At 40.4% G+C, this 25,906-nt stretch overlaps 1 protein-coding gene across 3 annotated transcripts in view; it reads right to left on the bottom strand.

Moving 5' to 3' along the window:
• Window positions 1-247: 247 nt before the first annotated feature.
• Window positions 248-25,906, bottom strand: part of KLHL14 (kelch like family member 14) — a 98,550-nt gene continuing 72,891 nt past the window's right edge. For 2 of the 3 annotated variants that reach the window (XM_004742896.3, XM_045065491.1), the window contains 6 exons: window positions 23,444-23,533; window positions 15,822-15,900; window positions 8,983-9,173; window positions 8,743-8,901; window positions 5,343-5,500; window positions 248-2,411 (listed from right to left, as the gene is read on the bottom strand). In XM_004742896.3, coding sequence (XP_004742953.1) covers window positions 2,271-2,411; window positions 5,343-5,500; window positions 8,743-8,901; window positions 8,983-9,173; window positions 15,822-15,900; window positions 23,444-23,533 — 818 coding nt within the window. In that variant the 3' untranslated portion in view covers window positions 248-2,270. The remainder of the gene's footprint in view (window positions 2,412-5,342; window positions 5,501-8,742; window positions 8,902-8,982; window positions 9,174-15,821; window positions 15,901-23,443; window positions 23,534-25,906) is intronic. The other variant, XM_045065492.1, reaches the window with a different exon arrangement.

The following is a 25,906-nucleotide window of genomic DNA, read 5'->3' on the forward strand; positions in this document are numbered from 1 at the left end:
CGACTGAGCCAGCCAGGCATCCCTCTAGTCATAATTTTGAACTCACAACATTTTTTCCAGAAGCATTCCACCATTTTTTGCATCGTCCATACCATATACATTTACATGTTGCCAGGAAGCTAAATAAACTTGCAAAGCACATCAGCAGAATAACAATGTTTAGGCACTTCCATATTGTAAACCTTTAAACAATTCACCATAGAGATTTACACGTATGCCTTATAGGTAGGAATATGAGACAGTTGAGTTAGTACATAAAGTTTTTATTTAAAGTTTTCCCCTTCCAAGCAAGCTTCATTTACACATTCTAATACTGTACAAAATTTACAATCTCTGTGACGTAAGTACTCACTTTTCACTTCTAATAGTTTGTGCCTTTCTGAAATACAGAAAGCTTTACTTACAGTTCTCATAAATGCTCTTATTTATTTTGGCTAGAAATAAAAAATAAGTGAAGAACAAGTCTAAGGAAGGCGAATATCCTCGTATAAACTGTGACTTTCAGAAGAAATGGTAGTAGTTGACAATCAAAGTTTCCGAAGCCGATCTTGTTCTCTTCAGCACGCCAGCTACGATCTTCCCTGCAAAGTACTGTAACTTTTCTTTCCTTCTCTGTATTGTATGTTTTCAAGGAAAAAGAAATGCAAGTTGATTGCACTGGAGATATATATATATATGTATATATATATATTTATATATATATTTTTACAACGGATCCTTTGGATCTGAACATACAAATAAATACAAAAACAACAAAGATTGCACTTTACTGCAGAAAAGGCATTAGATGCCAGTACGCCCATCTATCTTGACATGCTCCATGGTGAAAGCTTATCACCAAAGCATTTTTAATCTGTGGCTTCCCCACGTTGTTGTTTTGAATGACACATTTGTTAAGGGATTCAACAACACCCCTGGGTGATGGGGAAATATTTTAGGCTAGTATTTATTCCTAACTGTTTTTGTTCCAGCTCCAAAGAGCTTAAAAATTAAATTTATGTTCTTTCCAGTCTTGCTCTGTTGACTGGCCACACCGAAAACCATCTTATGCTCTGCTGACCTTCTGCTCCTAATTTCCTCTTGCTCCTAAAGACAACTAGCAATTGCTCACCTAACTGAGCTCAGGCATCTTTGGTGATAACAAACGAGTATGATGAGTTGGAGAATAATCAGGGTGAGTCATGTGCTTTTCTAGAGTCAAATCTAGAGCCATTTCTAGAGCCAAAGGTGAGGAAGAGGGAGAAATATTTGTTAAGGAAGATGATTCACTCTCATGGCTCTTTTAAGTTGTGTGTCTTCAGGACAGAGAGACAACTGGGATTGTACTTAAAAGAAATTATTCCTGAATTCCTGAAAGGCATCTCCCAGTTTTATTATGGTTTAAGTTTGGGTCAGATGTATTAACCAACAAGAATCTCTTCAATATTGGACGAGCAATTTTTTCAGTCCTACTTTTTGGAGGAAATGACAGGTGTGTTCACTACTTTTTTATATACTGTAAAAAATGAGAAAAACTTGAGCCTCTGTGGAATGAACAGTGACATAATATATTTTGCTTTAATCTTTCATATAAAATTGAGGACACAGGTTTTGACTGGCTGGCCTAGAGCCTACAGGGCAGGAAGCAATTGCTACAAGAACCAACATCTTTCTCTTCTCTGATCCCATGGGGCGTTGTGAGGGGGCAGAAGGTAAATGAAATGAAGATCTATAGAAACAAACATGTTCCTCTTCAATCTCATATGATTCTCTACAATTGTGTTGCCTGTGGAGTCTGTGAAGTAGCCACAGATTAGGAATATAAAATCAAGTGGCAATTCCTGTGATGCAGTAAGTATTTTAGTGGGTCAAATTCTGAATCATTCATGAACACAATATCCCCAAAACTTCAACATAGATCACATGCAGGTAGACTACAATGCACAATACTGATCTTAGGTCTCTCTGGGGGCACTCTTCCATATTATATCTTTCTCCTTTTGAACGTTAAAATCCATGTGAGGAGTTTTTGGAAAGCTGGGACGAATTAAAACCCGTCTGAAATGGAAGCATCTGTCATCACAGCACGTTTGGTGTGATCCGAGTTCCAGACACGGTTATCTGTTCAAGAGCAGGTCTTTTTCTTTTGTAGTTACTTGGAAATATTGTTAGAAACCAAGGGTGGATTCCGGCAGTTATACCATTAGAATGCACTGTTCCTAGTATGATCGCGATGTCACCTGTCACCGTCTCCTAGAATGTGATACTGTCCATTTCAGGGCTTGCTGGTGTTATTTGTTGTAAGGGACGCAGGCGGGCAGGATAACCGTTGCACAGGCTGGGCCTGCCAGTGGTTCTGCTACATCTCCTTCCAGTTCTGTCCAGGTGCCTTTTTCCGGACAATAGCATATTGTAGATGACTTGTAGGCCCCCTGTAATGGCAGAGCAGGGGGCATTTAAGGAAGAATGTTCACAGACGTGTGACAACAATCTTATTTATCACATTTGCATTGGAAAGAAAACATCAATTCTCTGCTCTTGCTAAAAAGTTCCAAATGAAAGCAGTGGATTTTATTTTTTTTAAAATTTTTTTATAAATTTAAAATTTTTTAAATAAACATATAATGTTTTATTAGCCCCAGGGGTACAGGTCTGTGAATTGCCAGTTTACACACTTCACAGCACTCACCATAGCACGTACCCTCCCCATAACCCCACCACCCTCTCCCTGAAAGCAGCGGATTTTAAACTGTTTTATTCGAAGAGGAAATTTGAGAGTCAAAAGATTTCAAAATCTGTGTGTGTGTGTGTGTGTGTGTGTGTGTGTGTTTGTGCCTACAACACCTAGATGATCAGCAAATCCTTTAAAATAATTGACCAAAAACTTGAATTTGTCCAGCTGGCTTAAGTTAAAAACAAATAAACAAACAAACTCATCTTTAAAGATTTTATTTATTTATTTGACAGACAGAGATCACAAGTAGGCAGAGAGGCCTGCAGAGAGAAAGTAGGAAACAGGCTCCCTGCTGAGCAGAGAGCCGATGCAAGTCTCGATCCCAGAATTTTGGGATCATGACCTGAGCCGAAGGCAGAGGCTTTAACCCACTGAGCCACCCAGGCACCCCACAAGCCCATCTTTAATTTTTCAAATAGTTTCAGTACAATGGATTTGAGATAGTTACATCACTCTTCCATTTTTATTTTACTACTATAGAGAATCAGAGCTGGCATTCAAAACTAGCTTAAAATAAACTGGAATAGTGGGCTTGCCAACTTCTTTGGACATTGATTGATTGATTGATTGATTTTCAAGTGGCTACATGAGAAATAAAAAATGTCTTTAATCTTGTTTCCTTTGTTAATGTCTAGGGGTAGTGCTTGTCTAACGTTTCCCTTCTAAAACCAGATCCTATTTTTTTTTTTTTTTACCCATTTGGTTTTTATCATAGGCAAAACCCCAAAATTCTAACCAGCCTACTCATTAGTTTTTGAAAGTGGACTGCTGGTGTCTGGTTCCAACTGCGTATGCTTTTAGAGCTTACTCATGTGTCCCGGAGATCAAGCACAGGTCTGAATATCTAGTTACTATATATCAATATATATCTGCCTCCTTATAACTAATATCCACTGAAAACTCCCCCAAAACTTTATCTAACAGGGGCACCTGGGTTGCTCAGTGAATTAAAGCCTCTGCTTTAGGCTCAGGTCATGATCCCATGGTCCTGGAATCGAGGCCCGCGTCAGGCTGTCTGCTCAGCGGGGAGCCTGCTTCCCCCTCTCTCTCTCTGCTTGCCTCTCTGCCTACTTGTGATCTCTCTGTCAAATAAATAAATAAAATCTTAAAAAAAAAAAACAAAAAAACAACTTTATCTAACAACCTTGTTTGATCCAAAACAAATAAACCCCCAGTTAATCTTGTAACACCAATCTATAGCTAAGAAAATATGAAGACGGTCATCATTTTAAAAATGAATATGTTGACCACAGGGCCCTATAAGTCTCCTCATGTGATATAATTCCAACTACGTGGCTACCTCCTCGGGTGTTCTTGGCAAAAAAAGAAAAAAAAAAGAACAGAGGAAATTTTAAACAGAAAAAAGCTGATCTTTATTATGAAGTCCTTATGCCTAAGTGTCTGTTTTATAGTCCAAACAGAGACAGAGACTGTCTTAAATGACCTTGCAAGGCCGTCATTCGCCTATTCCAGAACACCAGCTCTTCTCTATGATAGCTGACCCTGGTTTTTGTTTTGCTTTGTTTTCTCTACAGGTTAATGGTATGGAAGAAGAAGTGGAGTGGGGTAATTTTCCAGATTGCAAGAGATGGATGAGATATAATAACCAAATGCAAGTGAGACTATAGGATCCTGACTTGAACATATCAACTTGGAATATATATTTCCATAGGAAATATTTGAATATAGATTAGATATGAAGGAATTATTGTTAATTTTGTTGGGTATGTTGATGGTATGTTTAAACACATGAATAATTTTTTAAAAGGATAAGTACCGAATCATTTAGGGTGAAATAATATGATGTCTAGATTTGCTTCAGATTGCTTCAGTCAAAATGTTTAAAATGGAGGACAGATAAAGTAGAGCAAAATCTTGACAGATATTGAAGCCAGAGGCTGGGTTTACGAGAGTCCACTGTACTCTCGTTTTTTGTGTGTGTGAGCTTGGAAATTTTCATGATAAAGACCGGCCAAAGTCAAAAGCAATGGCAAATTATATATCCTAAAGAGACTTTGTGGATATTTAACAATTTCTAGTTTTTATGCCTCCCTGGTCAGAAACTTTCCAGACAATTCAAACAATTCAATGAACTCTGCAAACAATTTCAACAGAAAGTTTGTAAAACCACTTGTGTCTCACTTTCAGTTGGAAAGCCGGAATCACAAAGGCAGGCACATAGGATAGAGGCGGAGAACCAACCACACATTTCGGGAAACAATGGATGAGAAAGCAGGCCAGCTCGACCACAATTCACTGGTTGTTTTTTATTACTTGAAGTGACTTACAGCCTGCATACAAGCATGATACTCATACTTGTTTCTTTAGATTTAATTAAATAAATTTATTTGAGAGAGAGAGGGAGAGCGCAAGCAGAGGGGGGAGCAGCAGAGTGGAGTGAGAAGCAGGCTCCCCGCCGAACAGGGAACCCGATGAGGGACTCAATCCCAGGACCCCAAGATCACAACCCAAGCTAAAGGCAGACAGATGCTTAATCAACGGATCCACCCAGGCGCCCCAAACATGATACTCTTCAAACGTTTCTGCGTGGATGGTAACACACATGGAGGGAAACACAAAGCAAGAACAAAACAGAGAGGAGGAGGGTGAGGTAACTGTGGACACATACCATACTCCAGCTGTAGCCTCCCACAAGGTAGATGCTGTCATCGAGCACTGCACAGCCAGGGCCACTTCGACCCTCTAAAATGGGAGTTTGGAGAATATTCCACTGGTCACCTTTTGGGTCATAGCATTCCACGAGCATTACGTCAAGGTGGGAGAAACCTATGGGACATAGCAAAACGGAAGCACATAAGAATGAACTCTCAGGGTCCTGATTCAAGGCTAGGGCTTCTTTTTTAAAAAGCTCTAGAGCCAAGAAATAGCTAATTGTATCTCTAAAGAGACAAAAGCATAAGTTTACTAGTGAAATTGGAAGACATGTTACAGAGACCTAAAACAAACAAACAAACAAACTCTGGGTATTTCCAATTAATTCAAAGCAAGAATGTCTGACTCGATGTCATTGGTAAATGTTGATTATATGGAGGTAGATCTTATTTTAAAATGTTTACTAAAACCTTGGATTAAAAAGGTTTAAAATAATTAAAAGCAAACATTTTATAAAGTGCTTGTAATAAGCTAGTTGTCTGCCAAATGCTTTATGTAGATGAATTCACTGAATTCCCCTCATCCTATCTCTGAGATAGTTAAACATTATGTTCATTTTACAGATGAGAAAACTGAGGGATAGAGAGAGGTAATGACTTGAATAAGTCACACAGCCAGCAAGTAGACAGGCTGAGGTTTAAACTCAGGCAAAGGGGCTTCAAAGCTCATATTCTTACAGACTAAACTGTATCATTTTTCCTAAACAAATATTTAACTCTCTCAAGATGTTTTAACTTACTAAAAACATGATGTTTAGCAACTTTTACCTTTTTAACAGTTTATTTACTTACTTATTTATTTTTAAAATTTTTACTTATTTATTTGACAGGGAGAGACAAAGCAAGAGAGGTAACACAATTAGGGGGAGTGGGAGAGAGAGAAACAGGCTTTCTGCCGAGCGTGGAGCCCAATGTGGGTCTCAAAGCAGGGCTCCATGCAGGGCTCAATCCCAGAACTCTGGGATCATAACCTGAGCCAAAAGCAGACGCTTAACGACTGAGCCACCCAGCTTCCCAGTAGTTTATGTTTATAAATAATTATGATAGTATGAGTGGTTTCCAATATCTACTAAGGGTTAAGGTAGAATCAGGGGCTACTTCTGCTGAGGGCTTCTCTTACTCTGATGAAGTTTCTCAGTGACTGGTCAGTAAGCACGTTGTAGAGAACAAAAGATCTTGGGACTCTACTGGAGCCCTGCTTTTTAATTTAGGAAGTCAAAAATCTGTAGAGGGAGAGCTTCATCGAGCAGACCAAATCCTAAGTAAAATTTTCCTCTATTTAAATGCATGCAATGGATATTTGCTAGCTGACAATTATAATGCATACACTAAATTAATCAACTTATTGGACTCTTCAAAGTAATTGAGAAGATAGGCCAAAAAGTAGAGTAATTTTCATTCTGGAAGAGGTGGACAAATTATTTCAGGCCACTGAACTTCTTGCGTAACTTCTTATGTAAAATAAATCAGATAGCTTTGGGAACAGTAGAACAAAGGGCTTACTGGAATTCTGGGTTGTATTCCTCTCCTTTATCATTAAGATTATCGACGATAATATACATGACTGAAGATTGGAGCAAATTCCCAGGGCTGAAGTTCTAGTGGCATCACAGAAGGCACTGTGCCCAGTACATGTATTACATATGTTGACTGTAAGCCTCACAAAAACTACCAAGGAAAGGATAGTTATCCCTCTTTTATAGACGTGAGGTTGAGGGTCTTGAGTGAGATCACACAACTCCAAGTGCATAACTGGGACCCAGACCCACACCTTTCCCTCTAAGCCGTAATGATTCCCTGAGTCAACCTAATTATTTTTTTTTTAAAGATTTTATTTATTTATTTGACACAGACACTGAGAGATCACAAGTAGTCAAGCAGAGAGAGAGAGAGAAAAGCATGTTCCCTGCTGAGCAGATGCCCGATGTGGAGCTTGATCCCAGGACCCTGAAATCATGACCTAAGCCAGGGGCAGAGGATTAACCCACTGAGCCCCCCAGTTGCCCCTGAGCCAACCTAATTTGATGTGTGTGTGTGTGTGTGTGTGTGTGTTATTTCTCATTTAGGTTGTCATTCCCCAAATCTTTCTGTTCAAGTATAACCTCAAAATTCAAGAGTTCCTAGAATGTTTTGTCATTATTATGCAAAAGAAATTAGCAGAATTCACATTTTAATATAGAAAGCTACAAAAGTAATATTATATACAAGTATTTTGATGTAAAGGAATGGTGTATGGATTGAAATGAAGGAGCAGCAGTAAGAGAGAAAAAGAATAAAAAAGGAAGAGTTATAGCGGCAAAGATAATCTCCCACTGAGCACAGAGGAGAGCAGCATGGACCAGGATATTGACATTTGGGATTGAGTAGGAACTTGGAAATATTTACATAAACATTAAGCCGGTGTGGTCTTTAATTACATTAGGGGTACATATGTATTAGGAAATCCAGAAGGAATGTCTATGTCTAACCCTGTTTTTTGAGATGGGTGTACTATGGAAAAATAAATCCTCAGCTATCACACGTGGATGGCCTGTTTCTCTTTTGGGTCAGTTTCAAGGATCATGGAAGGTCAGAGCTGGAGGAGATTTTAGCGATCAGCTAGACCAGTTTCTTCATTTTCAGGTGAGGAGACCAGGGCCCAAAGTAGTTCGGGGACTCTTCTCAACACCAGAGCTCTCTTAGCTTCCCTGTTGTGCCCAGTGTGCTGTGCACGTGCATAACATCACACGCTCACAAACTACAGAAAGTTGTAGTCATACACATTATGGAGAAGGAAAGGAGCCCAGACGAAACTCTAAGAATACTATGTTTTAAATATTTTTTTATTAATAAAACAAAGAATTTGAGAGTCATAGAATGTTTGGAATCCAACTCTTCAAAGAAATAATTCTAAATTTAGACATGAAATTCTATGAAATGTTTTCCTTAAGAAAAATCATGTATTAGCTTCTTTGTGCATCTATGACTGAAATTCTTTATGATTACTACAAAAAACAATTTTCTGGAAAAAATTTATTACTATAACTTTGGTGATAAGGAATAATTTATTTTACTGAATTCATTGTTACAACAAATTGTTTGTGCTTTTCAGTTATTAATGCTCTCGTTTTTTGCTTTCTCTTGACATCATTATTCATTTCTTTAATGTGTGCAGTAACTTAAAAATAATCCTATCTGCAGAGGAGCCAAAATAAATGCTTGCCCAAGGGTACAGCTAATTTACACAGAGTTTCTTTTATTTGGTCAACATGTTTTTTACTTGGTTAACTATGATTATCTAACAAGAAACCCCCTTAGCAAGAAACATAAGATGCAAATGATATTGTGATTAAAAAAAAAGAAAGAAAGAAAAAAGACCTTTCAAATGATTTCCTCCAATTGCATACAAGCGATCATTCATTACAGCCAAAGTGTGGATGGCGCGTTTTGTGTTCATATCTTGTTTTCGAGCCCAGACATCCATTACAGGGTCATAGCAATATAGCCATGGGACATATTCTCCATTGTGTACACCCCCTGTGAATTAAACATATACATACAAGTCAAGAAAGAGCCTTGGAACTGAACTTGGTAACAGAAAGCGGAGGAATGACTTGCCTGAAATGTATATTTTCCCATTGTGCACTGCTCCCGCGTGAGCTGCCAGAGGCTGTGGTAGGGAGGACACATACCGCCATTCGTTTGTTTCTAGGTTATAGCACTCCACGCTGGACAAATAGCCGGTTTCGTTCCTTCCACCAATAACATATAAATGTTTGTCCAGCCGACATGCATAGAAACTGGCTCTTCTACAACGAAAACAACAACCCACCGTAAATCACAAAAGGAGCTCAGTCAGGCAAAGGAGGTAAATCCTGCTTTAGAAAGGGTGGCAGGAACTTGGAAATTGCACATACAGCCTCCTCCAAATCTGAGACCTTGACAGTAATCATATGCCTTGCCCCCTCTGGTTAACATTTTGGTATTAAAGTAAGAGTGGAGGAGAAATTCACCGACTCTGTTTCAGATCCTTTTTTCTTGCTTTTTTATACACTGTAAAGAGTGTTCACTAATGTTTGGGATATTTGGTATCACAGCTCAGTAAGACAAAGTGAAAAATGAGATAGATAATGTAACAATAATAAATTATCTTGACATTCACTTTTTTCATGGTCCTTCAAGGGTCATTGTTCCCAATTTATAAGAGAACTACATCATCAAAATTTTTCTTCAATTATCATTTTTTTCCTTCCCAGTACTACTGCAAATAGAGAAACTTTTGTGAACTGAATTTCGTGTTGAAATTTTGCTCTTACATAGCCTCTTGTAGGAAGTTTAGTGATATGCCTTTTGGTGTTCCTTCTTACAAAGCTACAGGATATTTTTTAGTATCTTTTCAAGAGTGGCAATTTATTAAATTTTCCCATTATGCCTTCAAAGGCCAAAGGCACCAGCTGTGTTGAAAGGACTGAAAACAGGGAGATCAGTTCTGAGGTAGACCATAAGGGAGGGTTGAGATGTTGAGGACCTGAATGAGAGTTTTACGGAAGACCTACAAGAGCTGAGGCTAAAGATCTATTAAAGGAAGATCTAAGACTTGGCAACTAGTAAGACATAAGAGCTGAGGGAGAACATGTGTTCACAGGGGACTAAAAAATTTGGAGTTAGGATGACTAGGTTGATATGTTGAGCAAGTCCTGGACCCTTTGCTCCTTTTATCTCATTGCTGCTACTGGAATAATATACTTTATGGGGATAACATGAAATCCAATACTGAATAAGTACAGTGTTTAAGCGCCAAGCCCCTCAGAGAATATAACTTGTTTGATGAATGTATAGTCTTCATAAAAATTAGTGCCAAGACTCTTGGGCAATGGGAGTAGTAAGATCAAGAGTCCTAGAGGTTTCTATCGGGAGATTCTCTAACTTGTGTTTACAAAGTGCCAAAGCCTCTGGGAAGCAGTAAACAGCATCTCGATTAACAATTTAGTCTCTGGAAGAGGTTGCCTGGCTACGTGATTTATGGGATGGGTAACCTTTGACATGTGACTCAGCCCCCCTCGGCCTCAGATTGCTGCTCTGTAACGGGGGCTGTTAACGGTACTTTCCATACAGGGTTATTGGCAAATCCATATGTCAAGTGCCATCATAGGATCCCGCATTGTGTTTATGCTTTGGAACCATCAGTTAACATTACCCAGATAAAAAGGTTTTTTAAAAATCAGCCATCAAAAAAAAAAAAAATCAGCCATCAAGATGTTTGCAAGGGAACGTTTCTTAATGACATTTATTAAATTCTTTTATGTTTGTTTAGGTAGTTTATTACTATATAGGTAATGGTATATGTTATAGAGGGTGATGGATTCAGTTTTGTTTTATTTTTTCCAGCTTTACTGAGGGATAATTGACAGAATTGTAACGTGTTTAAAGTTACGCTGCAGTGATTGGATCTATGCATACATTGTAAAAGGGTTCCCACCATTAAGTGAATTAATGCATCCGCCATCACCTCCACCACGTCACATAGCTACATTTTTTTTGTGTGTGTGAGAACACTTAAGATCTACTCTCTTAGCAAATTTCAAGTATATACTACAATAGCAACTATAATCATCATGCTATACATTAGATCCTTGGAACTTTTTAATCTTATAACTGAGAGTGTGTATTTTTTGACCAACGTCTCCTCATTTTCCTCATTCCCTAGCCCCCAGCAACGACCATTCATTCTGTTTCTGTAATTTTGACTTTTTTTTTTTTTAGATTCCACATATTAAGTCTGGAGAAAGGTATTTGGAGGAAGTTTTTAGTATATGTGCTGCCGAAGCGAGCACTGGAGGAAGTTTTTAATTGGACTATCAGAGCAATCGTTGATTTAAAAATTCTGAGATTTACTACTAAAGAAAAGTAAAAACCCATTTAAATATAATATTAGGTTAAATATAATATTAGGTTCAAAACAGTTGCAAAGGTAAGTGCCCACGGATGTCCATTGCTTCTTTCTATTTCTCTGACTAGACTTGGGTTGTGCTCTCATTGAATGTGTTAGGTCACAACTGTCCTACACATGCTTTTACCTTCTCAGTTAAAATGTTTCTTTGGAAAGACTGACCTGTCTACAGGAATAGACTGAAGGAGCACAGATATTTCTTTGCATCGTGGACACAACAGTATGTCAGTATTCCTCTTCCATATGAGGATTCTCTAACAAGTCTTAGAGTCTCTGAAATATTTTTACTGAAATAATTTTACTAATAATAATTTTACTAATTTTACCACCTTTAAATAATTTGGACTATGTGGGCTGTAAGGTGTTGGGTTCTTCTATGTGCCATATACTGGTCTAGAAGAGAAAATGCCTGTTAGTCATGACAAGCGTGAAAACCCTCCATGAAATAAGTTTAGATAATGAAGAATAAGAGCAAGATCTCTTTGTGGTAGAGTCTAAATTTCCATCCAGTCTAAATTTCTGTTCTCTCACTTTGTCCTGGTTCCTTCCTTCCTCAGTGATACTGAGTGAGCCTGTCAGAACTTGCTCTCTTTTAAGCAAGATTTTCTTAATTTGATGCTTGGTATGTACTCCTAACTTTATCCACACAGTGTCACTATTAGGATCTAAATGGGAAAAAAAAAAATCAATAGGTTTCACTTCCTGACTAAAAGTGCATTTTTTTGTAGACATTCCAATGGTGAAGATTCTGAGTCTCTGACTTACTCCCTTGCATGCCCAAAGTAAAAATTCATGAAATGCATTATGGGAGCCCTGGATAGTTCATGGTCTGTCAGAAACTGCAAACATTTGCTCCAGGCTAAAATTTTACCATAGCAGGTCTCTCCTGGGAGTGCTCCCTGACCCTCCTCCCCACATGAAGAACACAGGATTAGGGTATTTGTTTTGTTTTTTGTTTTTTGTTTTAAGTAAACTCCAAATTACTGAAGATTTTTAAATGGGATTATACTATGTGTATTTCAAATTGTTCATCTCTCTCTCCTCCAGCTCCTCCTTCCCCAACACCAGAGGCAAAATTCAGTGCATTGTGATAAGTTAAAAGAGACAGCAACCTCCCAGCAACTTCTACAAACATACTTTGAACCTTGCATATTGTTGAGGTCTTTGCTAGTTCTTTCTGACCCCTTAGGGTGGTCGGTTTATATCCTAAAGCATGAGGCTGAATTACTATAACCTTAGCTCAGCTTGAATTCTTGACTTTCACCATCAGGTTTAAAAGAGGGCAACACATTTTTCAAACAAAATATTGTCTCATGTTGTTGTTGTAAGGCTTCTAGAAACAAAATATTTAAATTTGGAAACAATGTTTTATGTATTTGCTTCCAGCTTTTCTCTTATTCTATGAAATATAAACTTTGTTGTTGGTGCTCTCCAAGGTGCTTTTTCTTTTTCTTCTTTTTTTCTTTTCTTTTTTTTTTCTGCACTAGCTAGGAGATATGGTGTCCATATGACTGATACCTAAAATGTATATTTTTACTGGAAAAAAAGTTGCCAGAGCATTTCCATTGATCCTAGTCTCAACATTTAACCTCTTTTCAGGGAAGAATCAAATCCTACATCTGAGACCGAAACAACTCAGTAGCATTACATTTCAACGTATATTTTCCTGCAATCATTTCATATGTAGCAGGGATGCAGTTTGTGAGTTCACTGAGTAAACCTAGAGGCAGTGTGCCCATTTCTTGGCTGAACTCAGTGGGAGGGGCATATTCTGCAATTTTATTACAGCATTCTTTGGGAAGCTCTGATTAGGTGAGCTATCCTAAGAGTCTGTCCAGTCAGTTCTAAGAGTAGGTTACCCCAGAGGTGGTTTTCAACATGTTTCTATTATTCTCAGTTTGGTAATTTCTCAGCATAACTACTTCTCAGCCATTTGGTAGCAACCAAAGGAAAGAGGGAGGTGGCGGCGCGTCTGGTGAACCTGATTCATGATCGATACAATGCAGAATTAACTCATTTGAATGTTTCAAGAAACTTTTTTTTTTTTTAATCTAAAGGGTATCTCATGTATTTTCTTCTCTCTCCCCCCCTTTTTTTTTTGTTTAATCACTAATTAAGCCATGCCAGTCACTGATTGTGTTTGGTACTTAGAATGGAGGCTTGGCAATGACAGAAAATTTTCCTTTGAAGTTATGGATTGCTGCTTAAATCAATCAGCCCATAGGAGATCTGGAGCTAGAAGATTGACTGGGCATTTGTGAAATCTGCCTTTCCCCACTCAGCTCTATAAGGAGCTCTTTATTTGGTCTATCGGGTTGATTGTTCGAGATCTAAAAAAAAACTTCTCTTACTAGGGACCTGACATGATATACCATAATGACTTAGAAAGAAACGTTAAACAGTCCATCCTGTCAACGGTGGCTGCCGGGCGCCGACAGACCATGGCAGGTCTTTCTATCAGGTCAATGAGCTGCTAAAAATTGTCTAAGTAGGACCCTGCCATGATAGGCCATAGTGCCTCAGAGGAAGTCATTATAGAATATCAAGTAAACAATACACATTTAAAAAAATTACTAATTAGGTTTTGCAGCAATACTTCTCGTCCTTAGGGGCTCTACAGTGAGATAATTGACCGCGACGTGAGTTATGCCTCCCAAACCCAAGGCGTGAAGGTTAATTATCGTGGTGCGCAGCCCCCAGCAAAGGGGACCATGGTGAGGAGATGCTGCCATTTCAAACATATTACGGATATTTATTTTTAAAATTTTTTTAAAAATAAAACTTCTCGGAATGGTTTTGATTAAAGGGTAAAGTGATGCAGCCACAATCCGAGCCATGAAGAAATAAGCTCAAAGGGAGAGAAACAAGGCACCCTGGAGAAACACATCAGGAGGTTTCCACGCATGCATGTATGCACAAGAGGGGGGCGGAGAAGTTTGTCAGGATATTAACTGACTTTGTATGGTTTCTTGAGGTACCTTTGAACGACACGTTCCTAAAAGTGTCGTGGTCCTTATCTTGTGCCTCATCATCTCCTATGCATAGTTTTTAGTCTCCCAAAAGATGGCTTTAATATACAGAGTTTTCTCCTAGCATTGACGCATACGGTCTTCCTGCAATGATGCACGTTTTCGAATAAATGATATTACCTGAAAACTTCCTGTTCACTGGAATTTAATATTAAGGCTCTAAGTTGATCTTAGTGTATTCTAACTGAATGTTTATAAAAATGATGTTAAAGAAGAGTCATGAGGGAAACAGGAAAGAATATTATTTCTTAAATAATTCATTTGAGAAGAAGAAATAGGTTGTAGCTTATGGCTATTATGTTGGATATGTTGCTCAAGAGGATGCTGAAATATTATCTGAAAAGAATCGAATGCTCAAAATTTATTATTTTTTAAAGATTTTATTTATTTGACAGGCAGAGGGCGCCAGAGAGCACAAGCGGGGGTTTGTGGAGGACAGGGGTGTAGGGGGGGGGAATAGGGAGAGGGAGAAGGGGGGAAATCCCTGCTTAGGGAGCCCAATGTGGCACTTGATTCCAGGACCCTGGGGTCATGACCTGAGCCAAAGGCAGATGCTTAACTGACTGAGCCATCTGGGCGCCCTGAGTGCACAAAAGGTAGCATGGGAGTTTGCATGTGCATGTTAAGATGAAGTTGCATGTAGGTAACAGCTGGAGAGGCAAACTGCATGAAGGCAGTAGCCACTTGTCCCTTGGCAGCCAGGAGACTGGGGTGAGATAAACACCAAATACATCAGGGGGGGGAAAAAAAAAAGACAGCTTGCAAAACTGTGGTTTTTTTTTTTAAGCTAACAAAGGACCTGTTCTTGAATGTACGATGGGAGGAGAGTTGAGAAGGCAGATGTCCAGGATTTGAGTTAGTGAGACCAGAAAATTTCATACTGCAATTTCTGCATGAAAATGGATACCATTGTAAGAATGGCGTTCTAGATTTCATTTATAGAATTAAGTATATTATCACTGAGAAAAGTGGGAGAGGAGACACAATTTTAGCTCCACTTGCCAAAAATCCAAACCAATGTAGTAATGGAAGACAAGCCATACAATTTTTTTCTCCCTCCACTGGAACCAATGATTGACTTTTTTTTTTTTTTAGATTTTTATTTATTTATTTATTTGACAGAGATCCCAAGTAGGCAGAGAAGCAGGCAGAAAGAGAGAGGAGGAAGCAGGCTCCCCGCCAAGCAGAGAGCCCGATGCGGGGCTCGATCCCAGGACCCTGAGATCATGACCTGAGCTGAAGGCAGCGGCTTAACCCACTGAGCCACCCAGGCGCCCCTGATTGACTTATTTGATTGTTTTTTTCTCCATTGAGTTAACAAAGTAGTTATTCTAAATTGGCCAGGCCAAAATTTGCATTTTGACTCATATGTCTTTCATTGGCTCTGTTTACCATAATTTACCAAAGAAACCCATTCAACATCCATGCTTCCTGTAAAGCAGCCACAAATGTTTCAGACATAAGAAATAAACACTTACCTTTCTTGCATGGGTGGAAGTTGTATCCAGCTATTAAATCGAGGATCATATCGGCTGACAAAATTTGTACTGTGTTTTCCTGTAAAAATATATTTGAGACATTTAAAACAGATTCCTTTGTTGTTTTGCACATTTAAGAATGTTTATAAGATGTCTCTGTTCTCAGGTGACACACACAGAAGACTTAGGTTGGTGGGACTATCTAACACAGTCTGAGAAGCAGTATGTCAGTGGAAAAATAAATGTGCCCCTCAACTATTTTTCCTTTTTTCTTCTCTTGCTCTCCATTTCTACTTTCCATTCATCTCCCTTTTTCCTTCCCTTTCCTTCCTTCCTTCCTTCCTTCCTTCCTTCCTTCCTTCCTTCCTTCCATTCCTCTTTTGGAAGGAGTCAGAATAAAACTAAATCAACCATGAGAATAAAAGGAAGTATGTTTATCAAACCAATCTTACCACAAAGTTAGGGGACAAATTTCTGGGTTTGGTATTTTTTGGCTTTAAAAACATGAAGTTGTTGTCTGTAAATAATCAGTCCCAGAGACTACTTTGTGCACTCTCTCTGGTGAGAGTCCCCCCTGCTTTTTTTTAATGATCCAAGAACCTAGCAGTGGTTGAGTCAGCTCTCTCCCCATGGAAATAATAGCGATCAGCGTAATAAGAGTTTGCTGAAGGAAATCAGGTTTAGCCTGTGCACGTCACGTGAGTTTGAGGGAAGCACAGTTGCAGGTACACGTGTGAAATGGGAAACAGGAGAGCTGGTGAACCAGCTTATCCCCTCTGTTGAGCCTTGGAAGCATGGTGATGCCTCCAAGGCATTAAAATGAATCTTATTTTTCATACAGATTGACACCAAAGCAAGAAATGGAAGGAAAAGAGTGCCTTCCATTTTCTGTGTAGCACCTGAGATGACAGTCATCTAAAGCACTTGAAGTTTTACCTCTGAAAGTCTGCTTTTGTTCTTACATGTGTAACTACACATGGAAATACAGGTACCAAAAACTCCACCACAGGAATAAACAGATAAGAGAGAGAGAGAGAGAGAGTGTGTGTGTGTGTGTGTGTGTGTGTGTACATGCTCACACAGGCATGTATATCCAACATAATTACTAATTACATAAATATACTGAGTATTTATTATATGTGTTATGTGTTCTAGGTTCTGAGAATATATTGGTTAATAAGAAAGGAAAAGTCCCTGTTCTTGTAAATAAATAAAGAAATACATATTTTCAAGCAGAGATGAATGCTATAAAGAAAAGCAGGGATTGATGGGGAGAGGCTAGTTTAAAAAGAATCATTCCTTGCCTACAGATGTCTTCTGCCAGCCATGCAGGTATCTGCAGAATGAGTCTCTCACACATGGGGCCAGGTGAGTAGAAAGTCCCTGGGGTTGGCCATGAGTTTAAGATGAGCAAAATGCGGGGGTGACTTGGACAGACGTCAGAGGCATAACAAGGTCCAAATACAGTGTACCTCAAGGACTTGTATAGGGTTGTATCTTCTGTTATAAGAACAGTAGGAAGCCACTGGAAGGTTTTGAGCTAATGAGGACCATGGCCTAATTTCTCTCTTAGAAAGATCACTCTGGCTGTTATGTGAAGAACAGACTATAGAGGGGCCACTCTGGGAGCAGGGGAGCTGTCAGAAAGCCATTATAATAGTCAAGGCAAGAGCTGATGGTGGCTTGAATGTAGGTGGAGGCTTCAGATATGGCCAAGTTTGGGATCTATTATATGGGCACAGCCAATATCCAATATTCCAAATTCCGTATTCCATTTCCAATATTCCAAATATTGGTATAAGAAAAAGTAAATAATTAAGGATGGCTGCCAGATTTTTAGCCTGAGTAACCAGATGGAAGGTCATGAAATTTACTTAGGTAGGGAAGATCAGGCAAGAGCAGTGTGTGGGTTGGGAAGAGAAACCATTAGTTCTTTTTTGGATTTAACCTTGAGAGGCCAACAGGATCTCAAAGTGGAAGTGTGGTAGGCCACTGGCTAGGTGAGGCTGCCGATACAAACTTTAGAGTCATTGGTCTAGAGATAGTATTTAAAATCATAGAACAAAAGGAAATCCTTTAAGTAGAAGGTATGGGCATGGAAGATAATGGGTCCTGGGATTGAGCCCTAGAATACAAAAAGAAAAACCAGCAAAGGAAAGGAATTGTCAGAGATAGGAGGAAAAGTATATTTTGGAAGACATGTTGAAGAGTGCTTCAAAAAGACGAATGAACAACTGAAAATTGACCATAGGATTTGGCAACATGGAGGCTGGTGGTGGCCTTGATAAGTGTTGATTCAGTGGACACATAGGATACCCCTCAATAGAGACTAAGATCTAAGAAAACAGATGCAAAAGGAAGGCAACACTTCTTAGGACTTTGGCCGTAAAAAGGAGAAGATGATAGTTGAAGGATGCAGCATCAAGAGAAGGTTTTGTTGGGTAGCTTGGCTGTGTTTTTTAGTCCAGAAGTACTGGAAAGTCCTTGAACAGGCCAGAGGGAATGATACATAGGACTTAGATTGGAGCAGAAACAATAATAGGAGGGAAGAGAAAATACATGGGTAGCAACGGAGATAACTGGCATTGGACTCAGTCATGGCAAGATGAAGATTTTATCTTCTTATTGCTTCTATTCTCAACGAACTATGAAGCAAGGCCATCAGCTGAGAGTGAGGAGGGAGGTTTTGGAGAAAGAGGCATTTGGGGAGAAAGAAAACATGAGATGGCTAACTTAGAGGGCGGGAGAGTATACTGACCAGGGAAATTCAGTGTCATTGGCTAGTAGCCAGTATGGTTCATCAGTAAGCCGGTACAACTGTGCAGTTTTCTCCATCCACATTCAGTCACTCAGGTACAGGGAGAGGGTGTGTAGAGTTTTGGGTTTAAGTCCTGGCCAGGGCTTTACCAGGCAGGCATTGTGGAAGGAGAGATGGATGCCAAGGGCTGCAGGTATAGGTGCTAATGTGATTGTGGGTGAGCAACATAAAGCTAGTGAGGAAGGAAGTAAGGACATCAGAGGACGATGGACAGTAAGAAAGTGGTAAGGTAGAGTAAAGGAAGTGTCATGTCCAGGCTGAGTAGTAGCTGCCATGTGAAGGGGCAGTGGATGGTAAAACCTGAAGACATCCTTTAAAGTGGTGGGTCTTAAGGTTGTGGAAGTGACAATAAAGAGCTAGTACAAAGCTACCTGCCTCCAATAATAAGAAGTTTTGTGTCAGATGCGGGGGGTAGAACCCAGTGCTTGTTAGAGGGAGTGGCTGGGAAAACAGTATTCTCAGAAGATTGCCAGGTTTTGACTAGAAGAGAATGGACATGACCATTCAGAAGAGAGTTCAAGGATTCTGAAGATTTTGTGGATGTGATATCATGAGTTCCAAGGACCTTGTGGAAAGGTCTGCATGGTGTGATTGGGTGGTAAGTTACATTTCATTTGGGGGTTTAAGAGTTCCAAGAGTGAGAATGACCCAAAAGACTTGGATTCCACAAAGGTAGCCTCAAGCTTAAGGAAGGATTCCATCTAGAGTTGGTTTATAAGGGAGTTTTTGTAGAATGTGCAATCATTTCACTCTAGGAAAAAAAAAAAATTCTCGATAGGCTCCAAGGTTAATTCCCCAAAGCACTGGAAGATAAATGCTGTTAATAGGAATGTAGAGCATACCCGCCAGACATGCAAGTGTTTCTCTGTGAAGTCTGGTTTAGAATTTCCGTGTGGAGGAAGACATATGCCTCCTTTCAGGAATGGGGCAGAGTGCCTTCTGGTAGAAATGAGCAATGTTTGCTTTGGTTGTATTGGTAATGGCCTTCACTCAGAGAAAAGGGTAAGCAGGGCCTGGTGTGATATGGATAGAAGATGAAGAAAGAATTTCCAGGGGGCAGGATCAGTGGTATGAAAGAGGGGTGAGGATGGAGGACTGGGGAGAGCAAAAGAAGGGAGGCATTCTGGAGCTGGCAAAGGATGTGTGGAGGAGATAATGAACCTCAGAAGAGCTGAGTGTTGGTGGAATCAGGGAACTCCACTCCTTTCATTTCTTCTGATCTTTTCCATTTCTTTCCTAACCCTTCCCCAATGTCTCCTCTTTGTGTGATGATGCCCTATCACCAGACACTGCTGTTGACTGTCCCTCAGCTGATGGGTAAGTGGGGCATGGGGCGGCAGTTTTCAGTCAGTGGTGAAAGAAAAGAAAGGGGAAGGGAAGGAAGTCTCCTCCGAGCAGTGTTTTGGGGAGTCCATCATCACCATCAGTAAAGGACAAATGTAAATTGGTTTTCTATAAGCTGGGGCGCTGATGGAATATATGCATATGTATTAGAAAATTATAATGCCTTCCTAAGACTAATGACATGAAGGGAGTTAATAGGATTTAATATCTATAGCTGACTAGAAAAACAGTGTATCCTGTTTACATTTCCAATAAATAATATGTTTTGTGATTTCAAATTTTGGTTTTATAATCAAGATAATAGATAACAGATTATATTTGTATTTTATGAGTACATACATGGTTTATGAGCATGTATTAAAATTTACAATACTGTATTTCATTCAAAGACATGCATCTTAGGCATCATTTTCTAAGAACTGAAGTTTAAGATTTTTGTCTTTGGAACTGACATATCCAAAGCATTTGAATTCACGGATTTTTAAATTTTTCCTCCCTGGTAGCAATGAAATTAAAGTTATATATTATCATAGGATTGCTGTTCTTTATAAGTTTTGGTATTAGCTGCTTACTTTTTAATTGCATAAGGTATTATAATACGAAAACCCCGTATTTTTGAGATGACTGAGTCCCTGCATGGTTTTCTAAATGAGAAGCGATGAGGAGTTCTTTGGGAATAAGAGCCACTTTCCACTGTGATACAATACTGACTTAATTTCACAACATCAAAGGCAAAAACATGACTGTTATTTAGTATCTAGCAAAGTACATTATGTCTGCCTGAGAGGGAAATGTTATACAATGGTTGAAGATGGGGGCAGACAGACCCAGTTCGGAATCAGCCCATCTTGGTACAAGTTGTGTGCCCTGGCAAGTTCTGTCACCTCTTCAGGCTCAGACTCCTCATAGCAAAGCTAGAACAATCATGCAACAGGCCTCCCAGGATGGTTGGGAGGCTTAAGTAAAATATGCAGGTGAGTGCTTAGCAAATTCCTGGGAAATAGTGTTCAGTAACTATTGTTCACAGTAAAAAAGAAAAAAGTGTGTGTGTGTGTGTGTGTGTGTAATGGTTGCCCAGATGGTTGGAATATGAAGCTACAAGAAAAATGTCTAAAAGATGGTGGTAGAGGTGTGTTTGGTACCAAGCCTCAATACCTCTACCAGACTGATGCTGTGCTCCCCAGGTCGCTCATTGTTATAGCTGCTCCCTTTCTGGGGAATCGCTCTCAGCTGTACAGGCCATATCTCTGCTCACCCTCCCCCTGACCTGGAGGAAGGCCTCAGCCAATGACAGAAGACTGGCCTGCTTGCTTCCTGACGTGACCAGTTCTCCTCTGTTTAGGAGAGCCAAATCAGTGGTTCCTCAGCATTTGCCCACATACATGCAAATGACTTCATGTGCTAGACACATCAGGGACAGATAGAATGATTCAGCTTTGCAGGTAGGACTCCCACAGCTCCATAAGGGGGTCTAACAGAAAAGGAGTTAGCGGCCAGCCCCAGATTGAGAGTAAACGTAAAATTGAAGTTTTACTAAAAATTCAATTCTGAGCCTCCTAGTGGCTAAAGCGAAAGAAGAGAGACACGTTAAGTCACACGAATGCATTAGTGGCAACTGTCCAAAGCCCACAATGCCTCAGTGCTACAGTCTGGCAAGAACTTGTCACATAGCTCTTCACACAGGGCACACTGCGTAGTGACAGTGACAGGTGTCCCTGCCGTGAAGGCAACACTATTTTCTACAGTCTTTTGTTGCAGCATATTCATTGAGGGCTTTCAACGGAATTCCTGTTCCTCTCAGGAGTGGAGAAAGGCAGATGGGTGAGGTCTGATGGCATAGTTTTATGGGAGTCTGAATTAGTCTGGAGCTAAAACCTAGACTCTCTAGACCAGAGGAAGGAATATGTCCATTACGCTCTCCCCTACCTACCCTGCCCCACTCAATCTCTCAGCTCTGGTAGAGAAGATGCGGGACAGTAAGCAGATATAGGTTCTTTTGAGGAGGAGGGGGCACAACCCCGGGATCAGGTTTTCTGTGCTGCTGAAAAGATCTGTCTCAGAGGAATGGGAAGTTCATAGTGTTTTGTGAACACCCAAGTGGTCGCACCGATACGGACATTTTAACAGAGACCTGCTCCACCTGGGACAGGAGACCAGCTAAGAGGGCATCATTCCCCAGAAATAGGACTTGGCAGCCTTCTTTTGTCACGTGTTAGTTTTAAGCTGGCCTTTAGGAAGATTGTTCGGCAGATTTGTTGCTTAGATAAACCTGATGGCTGTGCACTGTTCACTTACGAAGGCTCTATTCAATTCAGATCCCTTCAGCGATTTGAGGAAGGGAGAACAGGTTAAACAGTAAATGGGGAGTTTACAGCAGATTGCACATCTGCCAGCGTTTTCTGGGGACACGTCAAGTCTGTCACTGCAAAGATAAGTTAGAGGAGAGATATTAAATATCTCTTTTGTTCCTGTTCTAAACCTGTTTCTCACAAAGCTCAGGAATTGTCCCCTTTGGAACGCTGAAGAGAGGAACCAACACAGCTGCAGGTTTTGAGAAAGAACATCCTGCTCTCCTCAAAGAAATGTTCCTAGAGGGTGGCCTGGGTTGTTTTCCTTGAAGATTTTCTAGAGTGAACAGATGTAACAATTTTCTATAATTTGCCTTGGTGCAGATGCTGAAAGAGAGCATTCACAATAAAATATATGCAGTATATGTAATTTCGCTTGGATGTTCTGGGGGTTTTAGAGTAAAAATGTGTACCTGCAAGCTGTTTTATGGTTTCTCGGTCATAATGATCTCTGTTACACAGAAGGCTACAACCGCGACTCCTCCTTCACACGCAAGCGTTCCAAAAATACTTCGATAATTTCGTGTATTCTGCAAGGCACAGTGCTCTCCCTGTGTTGGCTTGGGAAGGGTGTTAATATGTTCAGTTTCTCTTTGTGATGCATTTACGAAATAATCCCATGAACGGGGAGGAGGGCGGATGGTCTTCGAAAGGAGCCCTTGCACCAGGTGCAGCCACCCCAAGGCCAAAGAACTTGAGCTTGGGTTAGGCATTATGACCGCAGATAAAGCTAATTTATGGAAACTGCCTTACTGTACTGATAAAACGGGAGAAAAGTGGTGGAGAAGGTGGTGAGAATTCTTAATAGCTGCAGCTTGCTACCTGCCTCTGGGGAGTCTGTGCTTAATGCTCGTAGCGTTCCTCAGGGGATGGATAAGGAGAGGGGCCGGGGCGTCACTGCGAAGCCAAATCCCCAGACAGTCAATGAGCGAATGCTCTGCTGCGTGTGTCCTCTGCCGGCTCAATGGTTGACCCTCCCTCCAATTGTCAGCCCAATTTACCGACTGTTGCATTTGTCCCTGCGCACAGAAATCTATTTTCCACAGTAATTGCGAAACGGGCTGCTACCGGCGTCTTCCACAACACACATACTTGTTGAGTTCAATAGTTACCGTTGGGGTTCCACTGGTCCTCTCCACCCAGCACAAACAAGAAGTTTTCTACCTCCACAACGCAGTGGTGGGCACTGTTGTACGGCATAACTGGAATTGGGGAGGGAGGGGGGGAGAAAAAGACGCATGAAATTCTCCATCTTAGGACTTGATACCTTGGCGCCCTAGTTTTTTGCTTCCACCAAAGGGCACAGAATGTGAGAGTGAGTCGGAAGGAAGACCAGAGCATAAGCAGCAGAGCGGGGAACCCACCCATCCACAGGGGCTCAGCCGTGTGTGTGTTCCCGGCAATTTCAAACCCAACCCCTTTTGACTAATTTTACATAATGTTATTCGGCAAATTAGTCAAGGACAACCTGTCATGCTGCTTTCGATTCTGAAGTTCTCCTCACCTGCCTGATGATGGGGATTGCATTCTAAAACAACGACCGATCCTCCCAAGCGGTCAGAGCTGGGGGTTATTTCTTGGAGGAAATAACCCCGCATACACTTGGAGCCATGAAGATGCTCTGCCCAGACTTGGTTTGCTGGCAATCTTTCCAGAAACAGACTCAGGGTGCTTGGGAGCTTTCTATTCCACAGCAATGAGCAAGCTGAATTTCCATACAGTTTTAAGTTTTTAAATTAAGGTCCTGCTGATTTAATGCCTTCTCCAAATGTATACGCTTAATCTCCTGTACAATGTCATTAGCAGCACAATCACACATTTTCTATCTATCTGCTTAGGAGCTCTTCTGGAACAAAGATAAAAACTGTCAGGAATATCACAAATATCCATTCCCTTGGTCTCGCCCTCCCCCCCCCACCCCCTCCCGGCCCTCCTGAGCCTCAGTGTGGTGGCTGGAAGGAGGGCCTGTTCTTCAGAAACCCACCCAAGCCAGGTTTCTCTGCATTTGTCTGTTCTCATTTACATTCTCTTTCGGGGACATGCACAGGGAGGCCAGGACAGCCCGGTCAGCCCGTGTGCCGCACAGCGCTGGCCTCTGCTCTTATCGTCTCATATGGCAAATGTAAACTCACGCGGAATTAGTTATCATATCACATGCGGTGGTTTGGACCCAGTGACACCAGTAGGAAAAATGATGTCCTTGTTCAGCTCATCATATGGGCACCTTAAATCTAGGTGAGGACAAATGGGGAGGTGATGTGCATGTTCAGGCAGGGAACTTATTGCTTGACACGGATCAACAGAGCACTTAAGAAACCAGTGCAGTGGGAAATCAATATGAGTCAGGGCCAGCTCTTACTTTGTGCTCTTTTGCCAGTGCTGAAAGACAGAGAGCCTAGCTTATAGCCAACTTATTTTGGATGATATATATCTCTCATTTCATTTTGTTTTCCCTACCTTTTATTTTTCTCAGAATGCATTTATGCTGGCTAAGATATGTAAATACCGCGAATAAGGAACAGGCATAGCTTTGAAATCTGTAACACAGCTTCGGAAAGAGCAAATGAGATCATTTAAGCTTCTTACTAAAGGATTTTAGGAGTTTGGGTTATTTTATTAGTTATTTATTTTTTACTATGAATATTCATTGTTTTTGAGCTTATGTCTATAATGCCAGAAGGCCTTGGTACAGAAGCCCCTGATTTCTGTGATAATGTGGAAAACTAGATGTGGATTTGTATGGTCCATTAATTAGGTCACTGACTTGGGGAGTCATCTTGGGAATGTCCTTTTGTCCCTCTACCCTAAGGTATCTCTTTGGAAAATGCTTTTAACCATACAGCTCTGCAGAGATACCATCTAGTTTCTCAGAATCCAGTGGGGCAGAATGTGCGTTGAGTTTGCAGACCAACAAAAATGGAATGGGTTTCGAACATCAAAAAAAAAAAAAAAAAGATCATCATTGTTTAGATGATGATGCCAGTTCCCAAAGAGCCAACAGAAAACTAGGCTACTCATATGTGCTCGATGCTGTGTCCATTGGGAACAGCCCGGTGCCACTCCAGTTCTTGGTCGTATCATCTGGGCAGTGTAGACTCCCAGCATGTTTGCCATCCACAGGCATCTATTCACACGGGACGCAGGTAGGAGCCATGGGCTATAACCAACTTCTGTTATGACTGCCACTTTTGTGATATTTGAATTTTTGGTCAGTTCAGTGCCCAAACTTTATAAATAAGGAAAACCTGTATTACCATCTTTTTAACTAGAAGTCCAGTTCGATAATAGAGCGCGATCTCTGAAAATATAACAACCCTTGCGTTTTGTTCTTGCCGTTTATTTGCTCCCACTCAGGCAGGCAGAAATTAAGTGAAGGAAATAATACATGATTTATTCTTAAGCCTCTTTTTCATTTGATTACCCCTATTGTTATGCTTTATGCAAACAAAGGACAACTATTGCACTAAACCATGGAAACTTCAAAATAAGAGAGAAGCTTTTTGAAGTCCTCATATAAAGGCTACTTGAAGGCATTCCCATTTTTTGCTCTTGTTTTTAAACCTTAAACGCTGTAT

Source organism: Mustela putorius, unplaced genomic scaffold, assembly GCF_011764305.1.
Source record: "Mustela putorius furo isolate JIRA1106 unplaced genomic scaffold, ASM1176430v1.1 tig00003858_pilon_pilon_pilon, whole genome shotgun sequence".
Lineage (NCBI taxonomy): Eukaryota > Metazoa > Chordata > Mammalia > Carnivora > Mustelidae > Mustela > Mustela putorius.